Source organism: Elaeis guineensis, chromosome 4 (assembly GCF_000442705.2).
Source record: "Elaeis guineensis isolate ETL-2024a chromosome 4, EG11, whole genome shotgun sequence".
NCBI lineage: Eukaryota > Viridiplantae > Streptophyta > Magnoliopsida > Arecales > Arecaceae > Elaeis > Elaeis guineensis.
In genome coordinates, this window is record NC_025996.2 from 90,307,659 (window position 1) to 90,327,644 (window position 19,986).

The 19,986-nt window shown below is 37.4% G+C and overlaps 1 protein-coding gene across 1 annotated transcript in view; it reads left to right on the plus strand.

Moving 5' to 3' along the window:
• Positions 1 to 13,299, plus strand: part of LOC105034926 (callose synthase 3) — a 162,375-nt gene extending 149,076 nt beyond the window's left edge. The window contains 6 exon segments of the mRNA XM_010910260.4: positions 6,573 to 6,685; positions 6,788 to 7,017; positions 7,108 to 7,905; positions 8,012 to 8,062; positions 12,431 to 12,616; positions 12,719 to 13,299. Coding sequence (XP_010908562.2) covers positions 6,573 to 6,685; positions 6,788 to 7,017; positions 7,108 to 7,905; positions 8,012 to 8,062; positions 12,431 to 12,616; positions 12,719 to 12,967 — 1,627 coding nt within the window. The 3' untranslated portion in view covers positions 12,968 to 13,299.
• The last annotated feature ends 6,687 nt before the right edge of the window (positions 13,300 to 19,986 follow it).

The following is a 19,986-nucleotide window of genomic DNA, read 5'->3' on the forward strand; positions in this document are numbered from 1 at the left end:
GGTTTCAAGTCTCTCTATCGGATCAACTTGGATTCAAAGCAACAGGGCTGGTTCATTGGGTTCATAAATCGAGTGAATGTTAAAGAAGAGAGGAATTAACAAGATGGAACAGGACTGATAAGGTGCCATTGTCCAGTATCTCGATTGGTTTGATCAAGGTGATTTAATCAAATCATGATTGACTTAATGTATATATGATTCAATAAAAATCATGGATGATCAAATCTAGTGATATCCACTCTAGCTAAAGTGGGTGCTGGCACACTATCTGATGATCATGATTCAGGATCTATCAAACCCATTTAGTCTTCTCGAAGATCCAAAAAAACGTTAAGAGAGAAACAATTTGGAGAGAGAAATCATGTGAAGAGAGAGAATCTAGAGAGAGAAAATAGAGAGAAAGTGAGAAAAGAGAGGAAAAAAGGGGAAGAGAGAGAAAATTGTACTTTTATTTTTATCTTTTTATTTTTTTTTCTCTTTTCTTCTCTTTCCTCTTCTTTTCTTAGCGAAATAGGGGATTCATGTTCCCTGTTCTTTCCCTGGAATGGCATTCATGGCCAATGTGGTTGGGGACGGCAGTGATCGGGTCTTAGTGGTGCAGCTGATGCTTCCCTTCCCGGGGATTGGCAGCGATAAACAGCATTGGAAATCAAAGAGAAGACTGTGGAAAAACAGGGTTTATTTTGCTCAAAAATTTTCCAACGATTGCCCGTTGAAATAAAAAATCTAAGGTCTTAGGAAGAGGGAGGAGAGGATTAATCAAAGTTCTTGTCATCTTACCTCTTTTTCTCCTGATTTCCAGCAAACTTGGTGGAATATTTCTAGAAGGGAAGATGAATCCCTTCCGATGATGGCTGGTGGCTGATCGCTGCTTGCATTCGAAGGGGGGTTTGATCCCCTTTAAATAGGATGAAGGAGAAGTAGTCCTCCCTGGCATCGAACTCCGGTGATTTCGAAAGGAGACTCCCGATGGGAGTCTTCTTCATAAATTTTTTTGTCACGCTTTAAACTTCATGCAGGAACATTTTGGGCCCAATATCTGGTGGTTGGGCCAGTCAAATGGACCAGGCCTAGGTCAATTTTGGTTCCATTGGGCTAGGGTATATTACAATACAAGAGTAGAATAGGAAACTAGCTTGCCATTTTAGGCCAAAACAAATAGTCTAAAATGAGCCAGCATCAATGAGCACTCCAACCCAGCACAAGAAAAGTCTAGGAATACAAATGTGCGCGCGCGCACGCACACACACACACGTGTATATACACATATATGTATATGTATAAATATATATGTGTGTATATTTATATGTAGTTATGTATTACTTCTTTTTTCTTGATAAGAGGTATATATTACTTCTAAAAGTTATGGTATCGTATATGCTGAAGTAGATAACAATTTGGGTTGTGATGTCCTTTCCAGTAATGGTAATGTTTTATTAAAGATATAAAGGGTTTTCTAAGATCAACTCCTTGCCTTAGTTTTTTAACTATTAAAGGTGATGTCTTATTACAAGTGTTTCCTATACAGACAAGGATTTTTAGAATTTTATAGTTTTAGTTCTCCTCCATTGGCTGTGTGAACTTTGTGAGTAGGTTTCTCAAAGTATTAGAAGGAATTAATCCTTCTCTTATATAGTTCACATCGGCTCTCAAATCTATCAAGGTTTTGTATTATATCCTTAATTTTATATTGAATTTCACAAATACAATTTTTGTTTTGTAAATCTTTCTATAGATGTTATGAATTCTAAAGGTTCTTCTTTGATCAGCAAGGTTTTTCCTTTTGACTCCAAGATCCTTTCCAGATCTTCTTCCTTTTCTTCTAAATTTTTTGTTTTTAAAGGTCTCATGACTCTCACCTTTTCTTTCAATATTTATATCTCCTTTTACATAGATGAATATATATACATGAAAACATACATACATACATGACCACACACACACACACACACACACACATATATACATACACATACATACATACATATATACATACATACATACATACATACATATGTGTACTTAGAGAAAGGCTAAATTAAGCAAGCAAATGAGCCGAGTAGTCCGTAAGCTGCTCAAGCTCGACTGGACTCAACTATTACTAAGCTCGAGTCAAGCTCAAGCAGCTCGAACAGTTTTTCGAGTCGAGCTCCATTAGCAAAATTCTCAACTTGAAAGCTTGCGAGCCTAGTCAAGTATATATATATAATATTATATTCTATTTATAATATATTATGAACTCAATATTTTAAATTATATTATTATTTTAATTCAACTTGACTCCTAACTTCTAACCATATTTTTTAATTATGACTAAGGCTCGAACTCGAGTTCGAGTATGGTTTGGTTGATATTTGAGCCAAGTCCAGTTAATTTTGTGTATTTTTTTTTTTTTGATCAAGTTGAGTTTGAGCTTAGATATTAAAGTTCGATCGATCTAGAGTCCAGTTTCGAGTCCGAGTATTTTGAATCGAATCAAGCTCAAGCCTTTAGCTACTCAACTTGGCTCGGCTTGGCTACACCTCTAGGCTAAATAACCATCATCAAATAACACACAAGGCCAAAATGGTACCAAAGCAACGTGCTCTGCAGACTCTGAAAATCTCAAACTCCCTTGCAGTGTTTGAGTAATCCATCCAAATATGAGATCCATCCTCCAAGACATGAATGTGAATCTCTTCTTCTTTGAAAATTAAACCAATTCTTACCTTGCCCTCACCATGGCCATTGATCTTGGCCATTGATCTTGGCCTCACAATCACGATCTCTATTGACCTTGCTTCCACCATTGAATTGGCCCTTACCACCACCATCAACCTTGACCTCCACTATGTGGTGGAGGAAAGGAAGAAAGAAGTTTATATTGGGTGGCCAATGATGACTGGTGGGTGAACATCATGGAGAAGTGGTGGTAGGCGGTGAGATAGAGAAGAAAGGTTTGTAGATGTGCCAGAGGAGAATACTACCCTTTTTTTTTGTTGAATAGGATGAAATGGAGAAATATTGGTGGGAGAGGGAGTTAGAGGTGATGGTAGTGGGGCTAAGTTGGGTGTGGGACTGTGTGAGAGAGGAGGAAGCAATTAGGGCTTCCTCATCATATTCACCCATTAGAAATGTTGGATTTTAATCCGAAGTCTAGTTACATATCACTTAAAATCACAAGTATTATATGTTTATATGTATTATAATAAATATAAATATATAAATATAATATTTGAGCCAGATTATAAGCCAAAAATGTGCAAGCTAAGCCCAACTCAAGCTTCACTTGTTCAATCACCGAGCAAGCCAAGTTTGAGCTGAATTCTAAGACAAACACTAGCTAGCTCGAGAATAACTTATCTATTTGCGATTCCTACCAAAAGTAGTATATTGCATCTATGTATTTTGTGTGCCAAACATGTCATTTTGTTGTTTCTCTATATACGTCAATTGCATATGTATAGTTTGTGCATAATGTCTATCTGCGCCCATTGTGTGGTGACTCGTTGTATTTGAGTTAATTGTGAGTATTTATTCCTATACCTCTCTTTATGAGATTTTCTATAAATGTGGACATAAAATACCCTGTTTCATGGTATGAATATCTAGAATGCCATCATGAAACTTCTATAACGACTTTTACAACATATTAAATATTTCTTTCTAATAGTTATGAAGATTTACATGTGACTTAGCTGGGAACTTGCAATTCTAGGCCCTTTGTGTCTATTATGACATTCTGATTTCTAATTGTATAATACTCATCCATGAGCATGCTGATAACTTGGTTTATTATCATTTTGTTAGATATTTGTCAAAAAACAAAGTTGAATGGATCTTACATCGATATCTTTGTTTTACTGGAGTATTGCATAGTAGGTATGCTAGCTAGTGACGGGTACGATATGGTATTGGTCCTTACCATACTGAACATTGCATGTCAAAATGATGGGGAGGGAGTGGGAGAGGGTCGGAGAGGAAGGAGGAAGGGAGGGAGAGAGAATGGAGAGGGAGGACTCACCTGATGAGGCCTTCATCCTATATTGTAGTGGCCAAAGAGGGTGGAATTCAAGACCAGACAATGAAACCCTATGCATAACCCTAGTGGAGTGGGAGATAGAGGAGGGATCGGGGGATGAGGCCTTTGTCCTATGTTGTAGTGGCCGGAGAGGGGTGGATCCGGGAAAGGACAATGAAACCCTACCTAGTAGAGCGAGAGAGAGGTGGGGAGGCTTACCATGATGCCAAGTCGAAGAGGGAGGGTGTGATCGCTTGGTAGCTTACTGGTGAGCAGCTCTTAAAGGGGAAGGGGCAGTGAAGATGCAAACCATTGAAACTTGGAAGAAAGCTGACCAAATCGAATGAGGGGGGAGCGAAGATGTGAATTATCAAAAGAACTAGGAATATATAATCGAGTGGCTAAATCATCCTAGCCCGATTTTGGTATGGTTCAGTACGGGCCAAACTATCTGGTTCGGGTCCGTTGGCTATCCTTGATTTTATTTCTTCATAAAGGGGAAAACTATACTTGGGATTCACCATTGTTTAGACTTTAGAATTCACATTTTTAATCATATGTAGTTAGCTAAACCTAGTTGAGGGTATAGAAACTGACTTTCTACTAGATGTATTTTAGTGCAAAATCATATTCCTCATAAATTTAACTAGAATAGGAATCCTTGGTTTGGCCAAACAAGAATTTGAATTAAAACATTTTAGAAGTGATCTCTATCTTTGTGTGTGTTCTCTCTACCTTTGGTGTGTATCAATGATATTCAACCACAAATTTCATTCCCATACTGCAAAACATCAATAATTGATGTAAATGATGTTAATCTTTTGGAGATGCAGAGTTTCTTCTTCATTCCTATGACTTTCTTATTTAATGACCTATAATAAAAGTATGAGTACAATTGCAATTACTAAAGCTGTAGTATTTTATGCATTGAATTATTCCAAATTTTCTGTAACTTGTGCTACTCACATGTATTGATCTAGATTTGCCAAACTAGTACCGAGGCTCATACCTGATGATACTATTTAGTACATGGTTTGCTGTACCACTCATACCATCCGGTATGGAGAATATCGTACCATACCGGCACCATACCATTATGCCATACTGTTCCATACTGATACTACCGTACCATGTACTAACACTATAATAGGATTTTACTAGTATGGGGTCCACTATTGAGACGGCAAACCTTGTTCAATATGGTATGGAGTACTATGGACTATGGATTCGTTTGTGCCGTTTCAGAGGGGGATAAGGAGGGAGGAAGGGAGAGAGAGGGGGAGGCTTACTAGCGAAGGTAGGTGGGCCACAAGAAGGAAGGTGAAGATAGAGAGCCTTCCGACGGTGACGGTCTCCTACTCTTCACCAATAACCAATATAATAGGATTTTATTGGCACGGGGTCTGGTACCGATACAGCAGACCTTGGTTCGATATGGTATGGATTCGTACTGTGCCGTTTCATTATGTATTACAGGAAAAGGGAGGGGGATAAGGAGGAGAGTGAGAGGGAGGGAAGGAGGGAGAGAAGGGGAGGCTTACTGGTGAAGGTAGGTGGGCCACAAGGAGGAAGGTGAAGATGAAGAGCCTTTCATTGATGGCAATCTCCTAATCTTCGCTGATAATCATGGTATGGAGAGAGGGGGGAGGCTTACTGGTGAAGGTAGGTGGGCCACAAGGAAGAAGGTGAAGATGAAGAGCCTTTCATTGATGGCAATCTCCAAATCTTCGCTGGTAATCGCGCTATTGAGAAGCACTGATGAGCTCTTTGCTACTTCTTACTAGGGCACCATGGACAAGATGCCAATATTGGTGGCATTTGCATCGAGAATGTGCAACGATTCTATTCAAGAGCAGCGATGGAAGCGGCGAAGGGCGGCAGGAAGAAAGGGGAGTTGTCAAAGGGCTTTAGTGGAACTGAGGTGGATATTGGGGTTAGCACTACGGTTAGAGTTTGGGGAGAGGGTGATTCATAGGAGAGTGGTCACCATCAGAGAGAGAGGTGAAAGGTATCGAAGAGATAGCATCTAGTGGCAAAGCGAATGAGAGAGCCTTCAAGCTCTCAAACCTTCAAACGTGGAGGGGGGATTTATACCCGAACTGACCCGACCTGCTAAACTATTCTGATTTGGCGCCGATTCGGGTTGGTTCGACAATAGCTGACCATTCACAATTGACAACTCGTATATCATGACCCAATTATTGACCCATAAAGGCATTTATTTTCAATAGTATCAAATTTTCCTTTTGTTTAACGAGTCTCCATGCACCCCTTGACTCATTGCCACTTATCCACGCTGAATGAATATTTGTTGCAAAATCCTGAAGTCATAGCTAGTCCTAAAGAAGTTCTAAATGGAGATGTTATGATGAAATGCTGCATATCACATTAGCATCATATCTACAGTAAGGACTGTAGCACTTAATGCATGGATTTCTGAATTTGTCATATGACTCGCAATTTGCCATCCCTTTTTGATTTAAATCTTTGAGATATTTCAGTAATTGCTAGCATGTGCTTTAGGTTGAATGCATGCCAGGCATTCAGTAGTTTCTTGTTTTCTTCTTGCCAGGGTTCGTTTTCACTATGGTCATCCAGATATTTTTGATAGAATTTTCCACCTCACAAGGGGTGGTGTAAGCAAGGCATCCAAGATTATTAATTTGAGCGAAGACATTTTTGCAGGTAAAGTTCTAACTCATGAACATTCTTTGCATAACTGAAAAATGCCTTGGGAATCTAATCATGTAACCATACATTGCTTTCTCTTTGGCTTCCATATGGCAGGCTTCAACTCCACACTTCGTGAAGGCAATATTACTCATCATGAATACATGCAAGTTGGTAAAGGGAGAGATGTAGGTCTTAATCAGATCTCACTGTTTGAGGCAAAGATAGCAAATGGAAATGGGGAGCAGACGTTGAGTCGTGACATATACAGGCTTGGTCACCGTTTTGATTTTTTTAGGATGCTATCATGTTATTTCACCACTATTGGATTCTACTTCAGTACCTTGGTATGAGCAATACTGATTGCACTGAAATTCTTCAGTTTGTGTTTCACCATGTAATCAATTTTTTTGGTTGAATCTGTCATTTACTCACAGGTGACAGTCCTTACAGTTTATGTGTTCCTTTATGGACGCCTCTATCTTGTTCTTAGTGGACTTGAAGAAGGCCTGGCAGCTGGTAGAAGGTTTATTCATAACGAGCCCCTTCAGGTTGCTCTTGCCTCCCAATCTTTTGTACAGCTTGGATTTCTAATGGCTCTCCCAATGATGATGGAAATTGGCCTGGAAAAAGGATTTCGCACCGCATTGAGTGAATTTATATTGATGCAGTTACAATTGGCTTCTGTTTTCTTTACATTTTCTCTTGGAACTAAGACTCACTATTATGGAAGGACTTTGCTCCATGGAGGTGCAGAATATAGGGGGACAGGTCGTGGGTTTGTGGTCTTCCATGCCAAATTTGCAGAGAATTACAGGCTGTATTCTCGAAGTCATTTTGTTAAGGGTATTGAGATGATGATATTGCTTGTTGTTTACCAAATCTTTGGACAGTCATATAGATCTGCTGCTGCATACATCTTTATCACAATTTCCATGTGGTTTATGGTGGGCACATGGCTTTTTTCTCCTTTCCTATTTAATCCTTCGGGATTTGAGTGGCAAAAAATTGTGGACGACTGGACTGATTGGAACAAGTGGATCAGCAATCATGGGGGGATTGGTGTATCCCCTGAGAGAAGCTGGGAGTCATGGTGGGACAAGGAGCAAGAACATCTTAAGTATTCAGGAAAGCGTGGGATATTTGTCGAGATAGTGCTGGCATTACGCTTCTTCATCTATCAATATGGGCTTGTCTATCACTTAAATATAACGAAAAAGACCAAAAGTGTTCTGGTATTGTTTTTATTTCTGTAGTTATTTTGTGCAAATAGCATTGCAAACATCTAAGAGACGGGTAAAGGAAAATCTCATTTTCGTTATTCCATTTCCTTTTTTGCAGGTTTATGGAATTTCATGGCTTGTGATCTTAATAGTATTGCTTGTCATGAAGGTAAGTAATTACATGTTTTGAATTTCATCTCCATTATACATCTTGTAAACAAGGTTTGAAATAATGAGCAATTTGGTTCATACCTTGGTCTATACCGTACCAAGGCCTCATGATAGAAGGAGACTCGATTCAATATAGACAGGCTTGATATGAATGAAAACTGTTCGAACTGCCTAAAATAAGGAAAAATCGAGTGATTTGGGGTAGGATCAGGTCATTTTGGGTCAGATCGTGTGGTTCGAGGGTGGATTGAGGTTGGATCATCCTGAACCAACCTAGGGGATCACTCTCAAACCCAATGATATGTCCATGTACTACTTAAGGGGTGGATTGAAGGGTGGTTCACTTTTTTCCACCATTTGAAGGCAGGAATGAGAGAAAGAAGGATGAGCTGTACTTGTTGATACAAGGAGGTTCGATTCAATATAGACAGGCTCGGTATGAATGCAAACTGTCCAAACCACCTAAACTAAGGAAAAATCGAGTGATTTGGGGTAGGATCAAGTCATTTAGTGATAGACTGTGTAGTTCCATGATGGATTGATGTTGGATCACCTTGAAGCAACCCTAGGGGATCACTCTGAAACCCAATGATATGCCTGTCTACACCATTTGAGGTGGATTAAAGGGTGGTTCTCTCTTTTTTCCACCATTTGAGGGCATGAATGGGAGAAAGAAGAATGAGCTGTACAAAGGTTTTTACACTAGATCATCCCATCTAAAACCATTTTTCCATTTTTGTACTAGTGATATGCTCGGGCTATGAAAATTTGATCTATAACAAGTATTATGCATGCTCAGATTTCATCTGAGCCAAGACTTGGAATCATAGTTTGCCATACCGTCCCATACCACCCGATATGGGGCATACCATAACGTACTGAAAGGAAACTAGTACGAAACCCCACTTCAAGTTGGTACAAAATCCATGCCGAGGTGCATACTGATCCATACCATCCTAAATCGAGGTGTATTGAGATAAAAATTGAGAAAAATAACTTGGAAGCTACGTTAGCACAGGATGCATATCATACCATACCAATTGTACCATATCGAAGTGGTACGGTACCGATATGACTTGCTTGTAATAGTTACAAATTTCAAATTAGTTATCTACTTTTAATTAATAAAAAAATATATATGTGGAAAATATTGTTAAATTAAGAAAAGAATGAGAGAAGGTTTGATGCACTAAAAGAAATAAGCTAAATGCTCTAAATGGAAAAAATGAACTTGCACTTTTGGACATGCTATAAATTTAAAAAAAAAATTAAAAATGATAAAAATTATGGATAAGTAAGCTACTGCCTAGTATGTGATTCTTGATTATAATAGTACCTAGAGATTAGCAAACAAATGGAAGAAATATGTACAAGAAAGAGGAGAGAAGAAGTTGGGAGGAGAGATAGAAGACGTAGGAGAAGGAAGTGTACTGCATAGTCTTCACACATTGTGCAGTACTATTCGTATTATTAAAGGGGCCTAGTCACTAATGAGTGTATAAAATGACAAAAAATCCCCAAATAAGTGATGGATCAGATTAAACATAAGCTTAAGTTTATACAGGCTCTTCAATAAAGGCCTAGTAATAATTAAATAAGATATAAAGGCCCAACGTAATGAAGGCTCTGCTTGTGTAGCACTCTCCATTCACCACATAGATGCCTATAGTAATAAACTTGTTAAAAGAGCTCTTTAATTTAGATAATAAATAGGACTCTTTAATATGATTCCTTATTAAAATATAAACCATATTAAATAAAGAATTTTCCATTAGCACTACTAAATATATATTAATAATAATATTATTAGAGCTCTTTAATTTAGATAATAGGTAGCACTTATATGTATTATGGTTCTTTATCAAAATATGAACTATATTAAATGAAGAATGTTTCATTAGTACTACTACATTAAAATACAAAAAATAATGACATTATTAATAAACATAATTGCTTAATACTTGGTGAAATTAATACAAAATACTTTTCATTAATACTGCACCCTACTCATATCCCATATGCACTAGATTCCACTAATCTTTTCTTAATTGCTATTTTATTTTTTATGATCATGATCTCACCTAAAAGTAAAAGTACAACCACTAATGACCACACTAGATTGTATTTAAATATCTACGAGGAGCAATACTTCTCTGTTTCTTATCATACACTAGTTTGATCATAATCTTATTACTTCATAATAATATATTATTTTATCCAAGGTTCACTCTTTCGGTACCATATCCTATATTGATGCCATCCCATTACAGTGTTGGTAGATGGTACAGTATAAGATGGTGAGGCATACCAACTATCGATACGGTATGAGACTGCATATGGTTCATTATCAGGATGGTTCGGTACGATACTAATCAGTAAAGCAAACCTTGATTTAACCATATCAATGGATATACATATACCATTAGAATTTTGTATAGTGACAGTATGTCACAATATTAATATCAAAAATTTATTTGGGAAAATACCTAGATTCTTACATATTTTATATTCTATTATATTTTTGTTATCTATTTTGTTATATGTTTTCTATATTGCATTCAAGCATGGTTGAAGGAAGAAAAAACTGCACCTTGCCCATCTCACGGATTATATGTCAGTTAAATTCCATTTCATCAATGCAATCCTGATTTCTAGTCACCTCCTTTATATTGAGCACCGCCTACTCTACCTTAATGCTTCGCCTCTCATGGCAACATCAACCACACGATATCATCCTTCATGTTGGCCCTCTATTTGTTTCAGCAGCAGTCTTGTCATCTCTATTGGCTTGTCTTTTCTCTATCTCCTCATAGTCTCACCTCTTTGTTGAAATGATGGTGACCCAAAACCAAGCAAAGCTTAAGTTAGCTAGAGTTTAAGCTTAAGCTAGCCTTATCTAGCTCATGTTCCACACATTGATGCTCCCAAATATAACAGAAACAATTATGCCCAATATGATCATGTCACATACATTTATACAAAACCAACATAAAGAAAATGTACAAAAAAAGTAAATATAATATGATGTTATTTGGTTCTATGACAACTTCTGCAATTTGAAAAATTTTAGATAGGGGTTTTTGCATGTATTACCTTATAAATATTTGAAATTGCATGAATATCCTTGCAAATTTGCTATTTGCATGTATAATCCTATAAATTATTTGCTTTTGCATGTATACCCTTGTAAATAACTGAAAATGCATGTATATCATCACCAATTTGCTATTTAATTCATACCCTTACAAATTATTTCTTTTTACATGTATACTCTTATAAATTATATTTTGTTGCATGTATGCCCTTAACTCCAGAAGGGAAGGTATGCAAAAAGAAATAAGGGTATACGTGTAAATAGTAAATTTGCAAGTGCATGCAAATAGTAAATCCATGAGGGCGTACCCGCAAATTTAGATATTTATAAGGGTGACAAATCGGGGTATACACATAAAGACCCTTTTAAATAGTCAATATCTCAGTTCTCATGTTTGATTGTGTCTTTCCCACAAAATGGATAGATGCTATTAAAAAATCTTATCATGTTGAGAACCTATTGTTACCAAGATTTGAAATCAGTAAACCAGTAAACTATAAACAAGGTTGGATGCCCTTTTAGTTTAAGGACCATACGAAACCTGTGCACCAGCAATCAACATCTTTCTTCTCTCAACATTGGTTATTTAATATGGTTTTGATGTTTGACTGGTTAGGAATGAAGCACACAACGATATCAGTACAAGGTAATACTCCGATGATTGAGGAAATCCGAGTCATTGTATATGATAGCCACTGTATGAGTACATTGTCGGTTACTTATAGCTCTGAACATGTTTCATGTGCCTAGAGTCACCTTTTCCTCCCTATAATAAACATTGTAACTACAAGGATGCTTGAGAAATTATGTTGCACTTGTTGACTCTTTTCTGACACAGAGATCAATGGGATCCAATATTGTTTATGACTCTGATAAATAGACAAGGTTTTGCTTCAAAATGATATTACAGTAGTAAAAAAAATAGTTCATAAGAGGTTCTTTACCATGAGGTATTTATATTTTTCAGCAAATCTTGAGAAAGTTTCTATATGCACATTTTAGATTAATGAATTATGCATTCTGGTTGTCATCCCACTGTCAACATATTTATGGGCTTATTTGACTGGAAGGTTATTACCATCAGTAATCACGTGATTATCCTTCCTTTGGTTAGTTTGATTGTTAACATCAAATATAAGAAGATTTTTTTCCAACTATTCTTTGAAAACTGAAATTGTTGTTTTGAGCATTATGAATGTGGTGGTAGCTGATATTTGTTGGTGTATCTGTCTTGTTTGGATATCTTATCATCTTTTCTTTGGTATCATTCAGACTGTGTCTGTTGGGAGGCGGAGATTCAGTGCAAACTTTCAGCTAGTCTTCCGGCTGATCAAGTTTCTTATTTTTGTAACATTTGTTTCCATCTTGATCACTTTGATTGCCCTTCCACATATGACGGTGCAAGACATCATTGTTTGCATCCTTGCTTTCATGCCAACTGGATGGGGATTGCTTTTGGTCAGTGAAGATATACTCCCTGCTTATCTGTCCCGTATTTCTTCTGCCCATTACTTCCACTCTTTTTTCACATTATTAACTATATGCTTCTTTGAGCTTCAGATTGCACAAGCTTGTAGAGGTCTCGTGCGATGGGCTGGGCTTTGGGGATCCATCCGCGCACTTGCCCGAGGCTATGAAATCATAATGGGCCTTCTTCTGTTTACCCCAATTGCCTTTTTGGCTTGGTTCCCATTTGTGTCCGAGTTCCAAACCCGAATGCTATTTAATCAGGCCTTCAGTAGGGGTTTGCAGATTTCTCGTATCCTGGGTGGGCATAAGAAGGATCGCTCATCTCAGAACAAGGAGTAGATTAGCCCCTTTACCAGCTCTCAGTCATGTCAAGTTGGTCATCTTTGTCATATGATTTAACCTGCAAGTAACCTCTGCTCTGTAGATTTTGTTATGTTTGTATGCCCATGTGTATTTCTTGTAATAAAAAGTGTCAGCTGTTGTAACCACAGGCAGAGCAGTGAGGAAGTGGCTGGTGAATTTTGGTAATGCTATGTACGCTTGTAAGGATTCTAGGTATCCTTTTTCTTCTAATTTTTGTTTTGTAAAAAAAAATGCATTTACAAAAACATCAATGATTTTTATTTTTAATGAAATGTTTGTGATGTTCTCACCAATCTCATGTTCTTTGGACCTATGTGAGTTGAAGCTGCCAACACTGGGCGAAGGTTCAAGCTCGGAAGACACATCTCATCAAAAACATGGTGTATAATGTTGTCCAGTTCTCCTCCATTTAAAATTTCAAATACATGTGGATGTGGGGGACTGTTAGAAACCTGTTTCATTTTGGTATTTTGTCAAGGTTTCTACAGGTGTTTTAGAAATTTTAAAACTTTTGAGTTGCACCAGCACATGTGTGCGTGTATGATGCATGATATGGCGTCACTTGGTGAGGTTAGCCATATGTGGCCATGCGAATGGCATGTGTGGGCATGCATTCTCTCCATGTGTTGATCACCATATTTCTTATTTAATTCATCCTACTTCTTGTGCCTAGGCACATTTTACTAGTATGATTTGACCTGATTTTATAACAGCTCAATATACTAGCCCTTTATTCAATTGAGGACTAGCTATTTCTTATTTTAGCGGCCTAGATCAAGGAATGGTTGCGGGAGCTTTGCTCTGTGCATGTGGGTGCCTCCATAGATTTTTTGTCGAAGCTTTGAGCATTCTCATCTTTGTTTTCTAAATCTCTTCTATCCGTGCTCTAGGTGCATGATTACTTTTTCGGGTTCCAAATACCACCTCGTGCATGCATAATTCGTTGTTGTATCGTAGAAAAAAGCGGCAACTCATGCACCTCATAGGGGTGAATCTTTTTTTCCACCAAGGAAATCATGCACCTCTTAGGTGTGAATCTTTCATTAAAGATAGTGCCTTAGGGCATGCTTCCATCCATGAGCTTCATTCTCTCTTTATTTCTATTCTTGCTACCCTTTTTCTCTTTAATTTATCTTTCATTTTCCAACAGATGATTTCTGTTGTTTTTCTTTCAGAGATATCTACAATTTAGATATTTCAAGATTTATTTTTGCTTTCTTGGCTATCATACCGAAGCAAGAATAGACCACTCTATCTATTACCCAGTTTGATCACAATAATATCAATAGTGCTAGCAGCCTGCCTTGTTTGGATAAATCCGATTGAGTTGGCTCCAACTGCATTCATTAGGGAGCAAGGTGGAGTGCAACTAGGTCCCACACCTATTAAAATTCTAAGACAGCTTCTTCATTTTTTTTTTTTTGACCAATCGTAGCACTCGTACAACCAAGAGAATCAAAGGATGGATCCTATTACTGCTAGAAGGCTAACGCATACCAATTTAGCTCCTTGAACATCCGCCCAGGCTTCCATGTCAGCTTGTCAATAAAATAGACAAAATTCGAAGGGTACGTGTATGTAAAGGAACAGCCACCGTTAGTGGCTACTCTTGTCGAGTTGGGACGACTTGTGCAAGTCGAAAGAAAATGGTGGACCAGGATAATGAAATCAAGCTCCACCCTTTGATCGTTGCAACTTATTACGAGAGGGAAAGATTTAGCATGAGTAGAAGAAAATGCTTACCCACTTTGTCAACCAATTTGGAAAAGCATTTGTAGAGCCCTACAACCCTTTCTGGTGGTGCATCTCTTCAACGTAGGGAAAGGGTTCCAAGATATATTTCCAAGAGGATTTTTGGGTGATTGGCATTCTTCTCAATTCTCATCACTGAATTCTACATCGGCACATGAATCCTTCTATGATGCACAGATAGCACCATAAAATATTCTCATCTCCTTATCAAGAGATGGACAGCCATCCAACAAAGCCGTCCACGACTACATACTATGTCATACATGGTGTACATTAGTTTACAAAATCAATAGCCTACTACACTGTCAATAAGGAAAGGCCTTCAACATAAACTCCAAGAAAGCCTCTACAAAATCAATAGCAATTTCCTACGTGCTCTCTTGGAGAAATGGGGCTCTATTACACTATGGATATCATGGACAAGGGCTATTATTTGGACAAGCCAGCAGCTCTAGCAAAAGGGCAAGCCAGATATTGGATCAACTGCTAAGAAGGCATTAGATAAGGAGACCCTTTATATCCCTTCTTCTTAATTTTTGCCATAGATGTACTTACTAAAGTTCTAAATCAAGCTAGCGAGCAGGGTATTATTAAATTGATTTGACAGAAAGAGTTGTAACTATCACTATGCAAATGACATGCTTACTTGTTTGCCAAGTGGGAGAATTACAAATCACTGCAATGAAGCTAATCCTATCCAACTTTTAATTAATATCTGGCCTAAAGATCAATTTCTCAAAAAGCTCCATTATTTTACCTAGGGAATGTTCTAACTAGGGAAGCTAATTTCTCAAGGATGTTCGATTAAATTAGAGAAGCTACCTATTATAGGCAGTATGCTTTTGACATAAGAGCAACCAAAGTATCAATAACAACATCATGAGATTCCACATTTGGAATAAGGGACTAGCCATGTCGCCCTAACACATACATTGCATTCATCAATTCTACAACGGAAAATGGATCCATCCAAATCAAAACCTACGAATGAAGAACTACATGACATCAGTAAATACTAGCAATGGGACAGCTAACTATTTTATATTAATTGATGGTGTATTTTCACTATCAATATGTTGAACAAAAATCAGGGAGAGCACCAACAAATGAAATATAAGATGGGCTTCTTATTTTATCATATTTTCTTTCATACCTATTTTTAAAATAAAATCCCAAAAGTCAAAGACTTCTCCTATTACTAGAGTCATTGATCTCATTATTTAAAAAAAAAAAAAAAAAAAAATCATGCATGACATTCTCATTCTTCCTCGTCAAGCTCCTCCATCTATTCTCTTCCTCATTAGGCCATCACGACCATAAGATCTTCCTTCTCCTTTTCAAGTCTCTTTCTTCTTCAAATCCCTCTCTCTTTTTGAGTCAAATCTAAGAATGATATGTATATAAATTCTTATGTTAAATAAAGCTAGGAAACTATACACTATATGCTGGTATGATGAAGAGCATTATATTTTGAAAATGTATCTAGAGATGTGTATTGACTTGCTAGATGACTTAATTTGTTTGGCTTATATCATCTAACCATATAATATATACCAGTAAAAAGTATGGTTTGAAAATTAGATATCGATTCACTTTGAAGTATATATCGGATCACTATTTGATAGATATTAAAGAAACTTATAGTATATATCAGGGAATCAACGAATATATATCACTTGATCATGTAGTGTGTATAAGTGAACATGATGTTTTAAAAACAATGTATCAATCTGCTTGGATTGCTAAACGACTAATTTATTAAATGTATATCATCAGATTATATATTACGTATTAATGAACATCTTATTCCATAAATTATATCAATTTACCTAGAGATATATTGGTTTACTAGGTGACTAATTTATTTGATGTGTATCATTTAGCTATATAGTATTTATTGGTAAAAAGTATATCCTAAAAATAAAGAAGGAAGGGGATATCATGCATGATTTTTTTAAAAAAATTTTTAATCACAGAACCAACAACTTTGTTTGTAGATGTTCTTGACTTTTGGGCTTTTGCTTTAACATGGGCACTAAGAGAAATATTGCAAAATAGGAAGCACGTCCCATATTTCCTTCTTTGGTGTCCAACTCATATAATTTTTGTTCCAATATATTTCCCTATGCCACCTTCTCTAAATAATCCTTTATAGATCCCCCATGCCCCAAAGTCAAAAATGAGGGAAGAACCAAGAAGTCTCAAGAAAAAGGTCCAGCTAAGGAGGTCTAAGCTCCGTAATAGCAAACTTAGGAAGATTAATATTACCTACCTTGAGGGGGGCCAAAACTAAGACAGCCTCGAGGAGGGGTGCATGGAGAATTTGATTGGCACTTGGGCAAGGGCTCGTCCTGGGTTGATGTCTCGTAAGGAAATCTTTTAATCTCTCCTCTCTCTTTAATTTATCTGGCTTAGTCTTTTTATTTCCTCTTTTTGAGATTCCAAGGGGAAGGTGAGGTATTTAAATATCTTCCTCCCTTCCCTGCCAAATCCTCAGATTTGTATTACTTTAATTATTTTTATATGACTTTTTGTTTATATTTATTTACTACTCCCGAATCAGTTTAACTCTCTTTGAATCTCTAATTTCCAAACACTTTGAAACCCCTAGGTTGGTTGTGTCCATGTCCTGGGAAGGGTAAACCTACATCAAACGTCTCCTATGGAAGCAATCTTGGCATCTCGGTGGCTGTAGAAGCATTGAGTGGCGATGAGTCCATTAGTATAGCAGTCAAATCCTATTAGTGGGGACAATCCTTCGTCAAAGAGCAAGGTGTAGTGCCATTAGGTCCTACACTTAAAAATTCTAAGACAACTTCCTTTTTTTTCTTGTTTTTATTTTTATTTTTATTTTTATTTTGGATCAATAGGAGCACTCATGCAACCAAGAGAATTAAAAGATAGATCCTGTTGTTGCTGGAAGGCCAACATGTATCAATTTTACTCCTTACCCATCTACCTAGGCTTCCATGTCGGCTTATCAACAAAATAGACAAAATTCGAAGGGTACGTCTATGAAAAGGAGCAGCTGCTCTTGTCAAGTGGGGGCGATTTGTGCGTGTCAAAAGAAAAAGGTGGGCTGGGACAATGAAATCAAGCTCCACCCTCTAATCGCTACAACTTATTGCAAGAGTGAAAGATTTGGCATGCGTAGAAGAAAATGCTTACCCTCAATGTCAACCAATTTGAAAAAGCCTCTCTGGTGTTTAATACTGGAAGAGGGTTCCAAGATATATTTCTAGGAGGAAGAATTTTGGATGATTGGCGTTCCAATATGCTCTCTTCCCATGATCACTATATTTTACAGAACCCTACAATACTGTGCGCAGATGGCACCATACAATACTGTGAAGCTGTGGATGGTAGCCATCAAGAGATGGACAGCCACCTAACAAAGCAATCCACGAGCGCATACTACGTCAGACATGGTGTACGTTGTTGGATGGCGGCCATCTAAAAATGCACTGCACTCCACGTTGTGGCACGCACCACAAATGATTCTACATGTCAACAGTTTGGCATCTCAAAGTCTCTCTTGCCCAGTTGCAACTTACCTCCGACCACAACAGGAGGATGAAGAATAGACCGGTGATTGATCTGCTCAATCTCATGACACTTGATGCTCAATACAAAATATTTACTCTTCTAAATTCACAAGGACTTAGCCTGGGCTACCACCCTACATGGATATCTGTTGTTTCTGCGAGAAATACAATCTAACTTGTTTTTAGGTAGGAAATTCTTTTTGGAAAAAATAGAAAGAAATACAATCTAACTTGTTTTTAGGTAGGAAGTTCTTTTTGGAAAAAATAGAAATGTCAGCCCTGGATGCTCTTCTTTAGTTACTCTAATGAAACTATAAAATATACCATATTTTATCTTATGCTTATGACAATTAGATACAGAAACCCACCCTCTCTCTAGTTTGGAAAACGAAGAGAACCAAGGAAAAAAAAAAAAAAAATTAGGGGTGGGGGCGCGCTTGGTTGGGATCAATTAGTAGACATGGTATGTTGGGAGTGTTTGGAGGGAGGGAGAAATCGGTGGATTTTTAGTAATTAAGGGTTGTCAGGATCAATTAGTAGACATGGTATGTTGGGAGTGTTTGGAGGGAGGGAGAAATCGGTGGATTTTTAGTAATTAAGGGTTGTCATGTACAATGCATTATTCCTAATGAAAGAGTGGAAGTTACTTGGAAGAGAACGTGCAACGAGGCCTTAGATTTGTTTTTGGGATCAAGCTTCTGATCTTCTTCCATTTGCTTCTGAATCTCAAGAATGAACCGGTGGGCGTTCCTTGTGTTACTTCCACTGTTTTCCTTCCTTCATTCTCCTGATTTTCTGTTCATTCTACTTCTACAGCTTCTCGTAACCGTCTTTTTTTTTTTTTTTTTTACTCTTCTTCACTAAAATTGCTGGTTAAAAGTTAAAACATTTCTTTGCCCCTAAAGCCAAAAAAAAAAAGGGAAAAAGAAAAGCTCCAACAGAGTTTTCAAAGCCTTATATGGAAGCATGTTGCACTTCAACTAATGGTAAATTATTTTTGGGTTGATGGATGGACAGCTACCACATTTATTGCTTCCTCAGCGGTAAGAACGAGTTATAGAGCTATTTCTGCATGACATTATACCTGCATTATCTTGTTATCTTTCTCATGAATATTAAAAAATACCTGAAAAACTCGTGTTGCTTAAAAAAGATGGAGCTTTTACCTACCCCTTCAAAATATAGATGGATCATCCAAAGCCAGAAAAATTGAACCAGGTGACACCACCCCAATCGCCTCATCAAGTAATTGTTCTGTTCCTGGCTCGTAAAAGATGTCCAATACGGTCACCACTTGCCAGAGAATCCAATCTCAACACTCAAAAGGCCCAAGATTCATAACAGACCACTTTGGCAACCACTGATTTGACTGTAAAAGTCGATTGTTGCCTTCTTTTTTTTTCTTCTTTTTTTTTTTTTTTTTTTTGTGTGCGTGTGCGTGTGCGCGTGCGTGCGGGGTAAGACAGTACAAGTTGGTTGACCAACCTTGCAACGCATAATTTTATCAGTGTTTCAGAATTCAGAATTGATTCAGCCACTTAGGGAGCATGTAAAGGTAAGACGGTACAAGTTGGTTGACCAACCTTGCAACGCATCATTTTTTCAGTGCTTCAGAATTCAGAATTGAGTCAGCCACTTAGGGAGCATGTAAATCCAAATAATCAAATCCATATCAATGACTTAGCAACCAAAAGAACA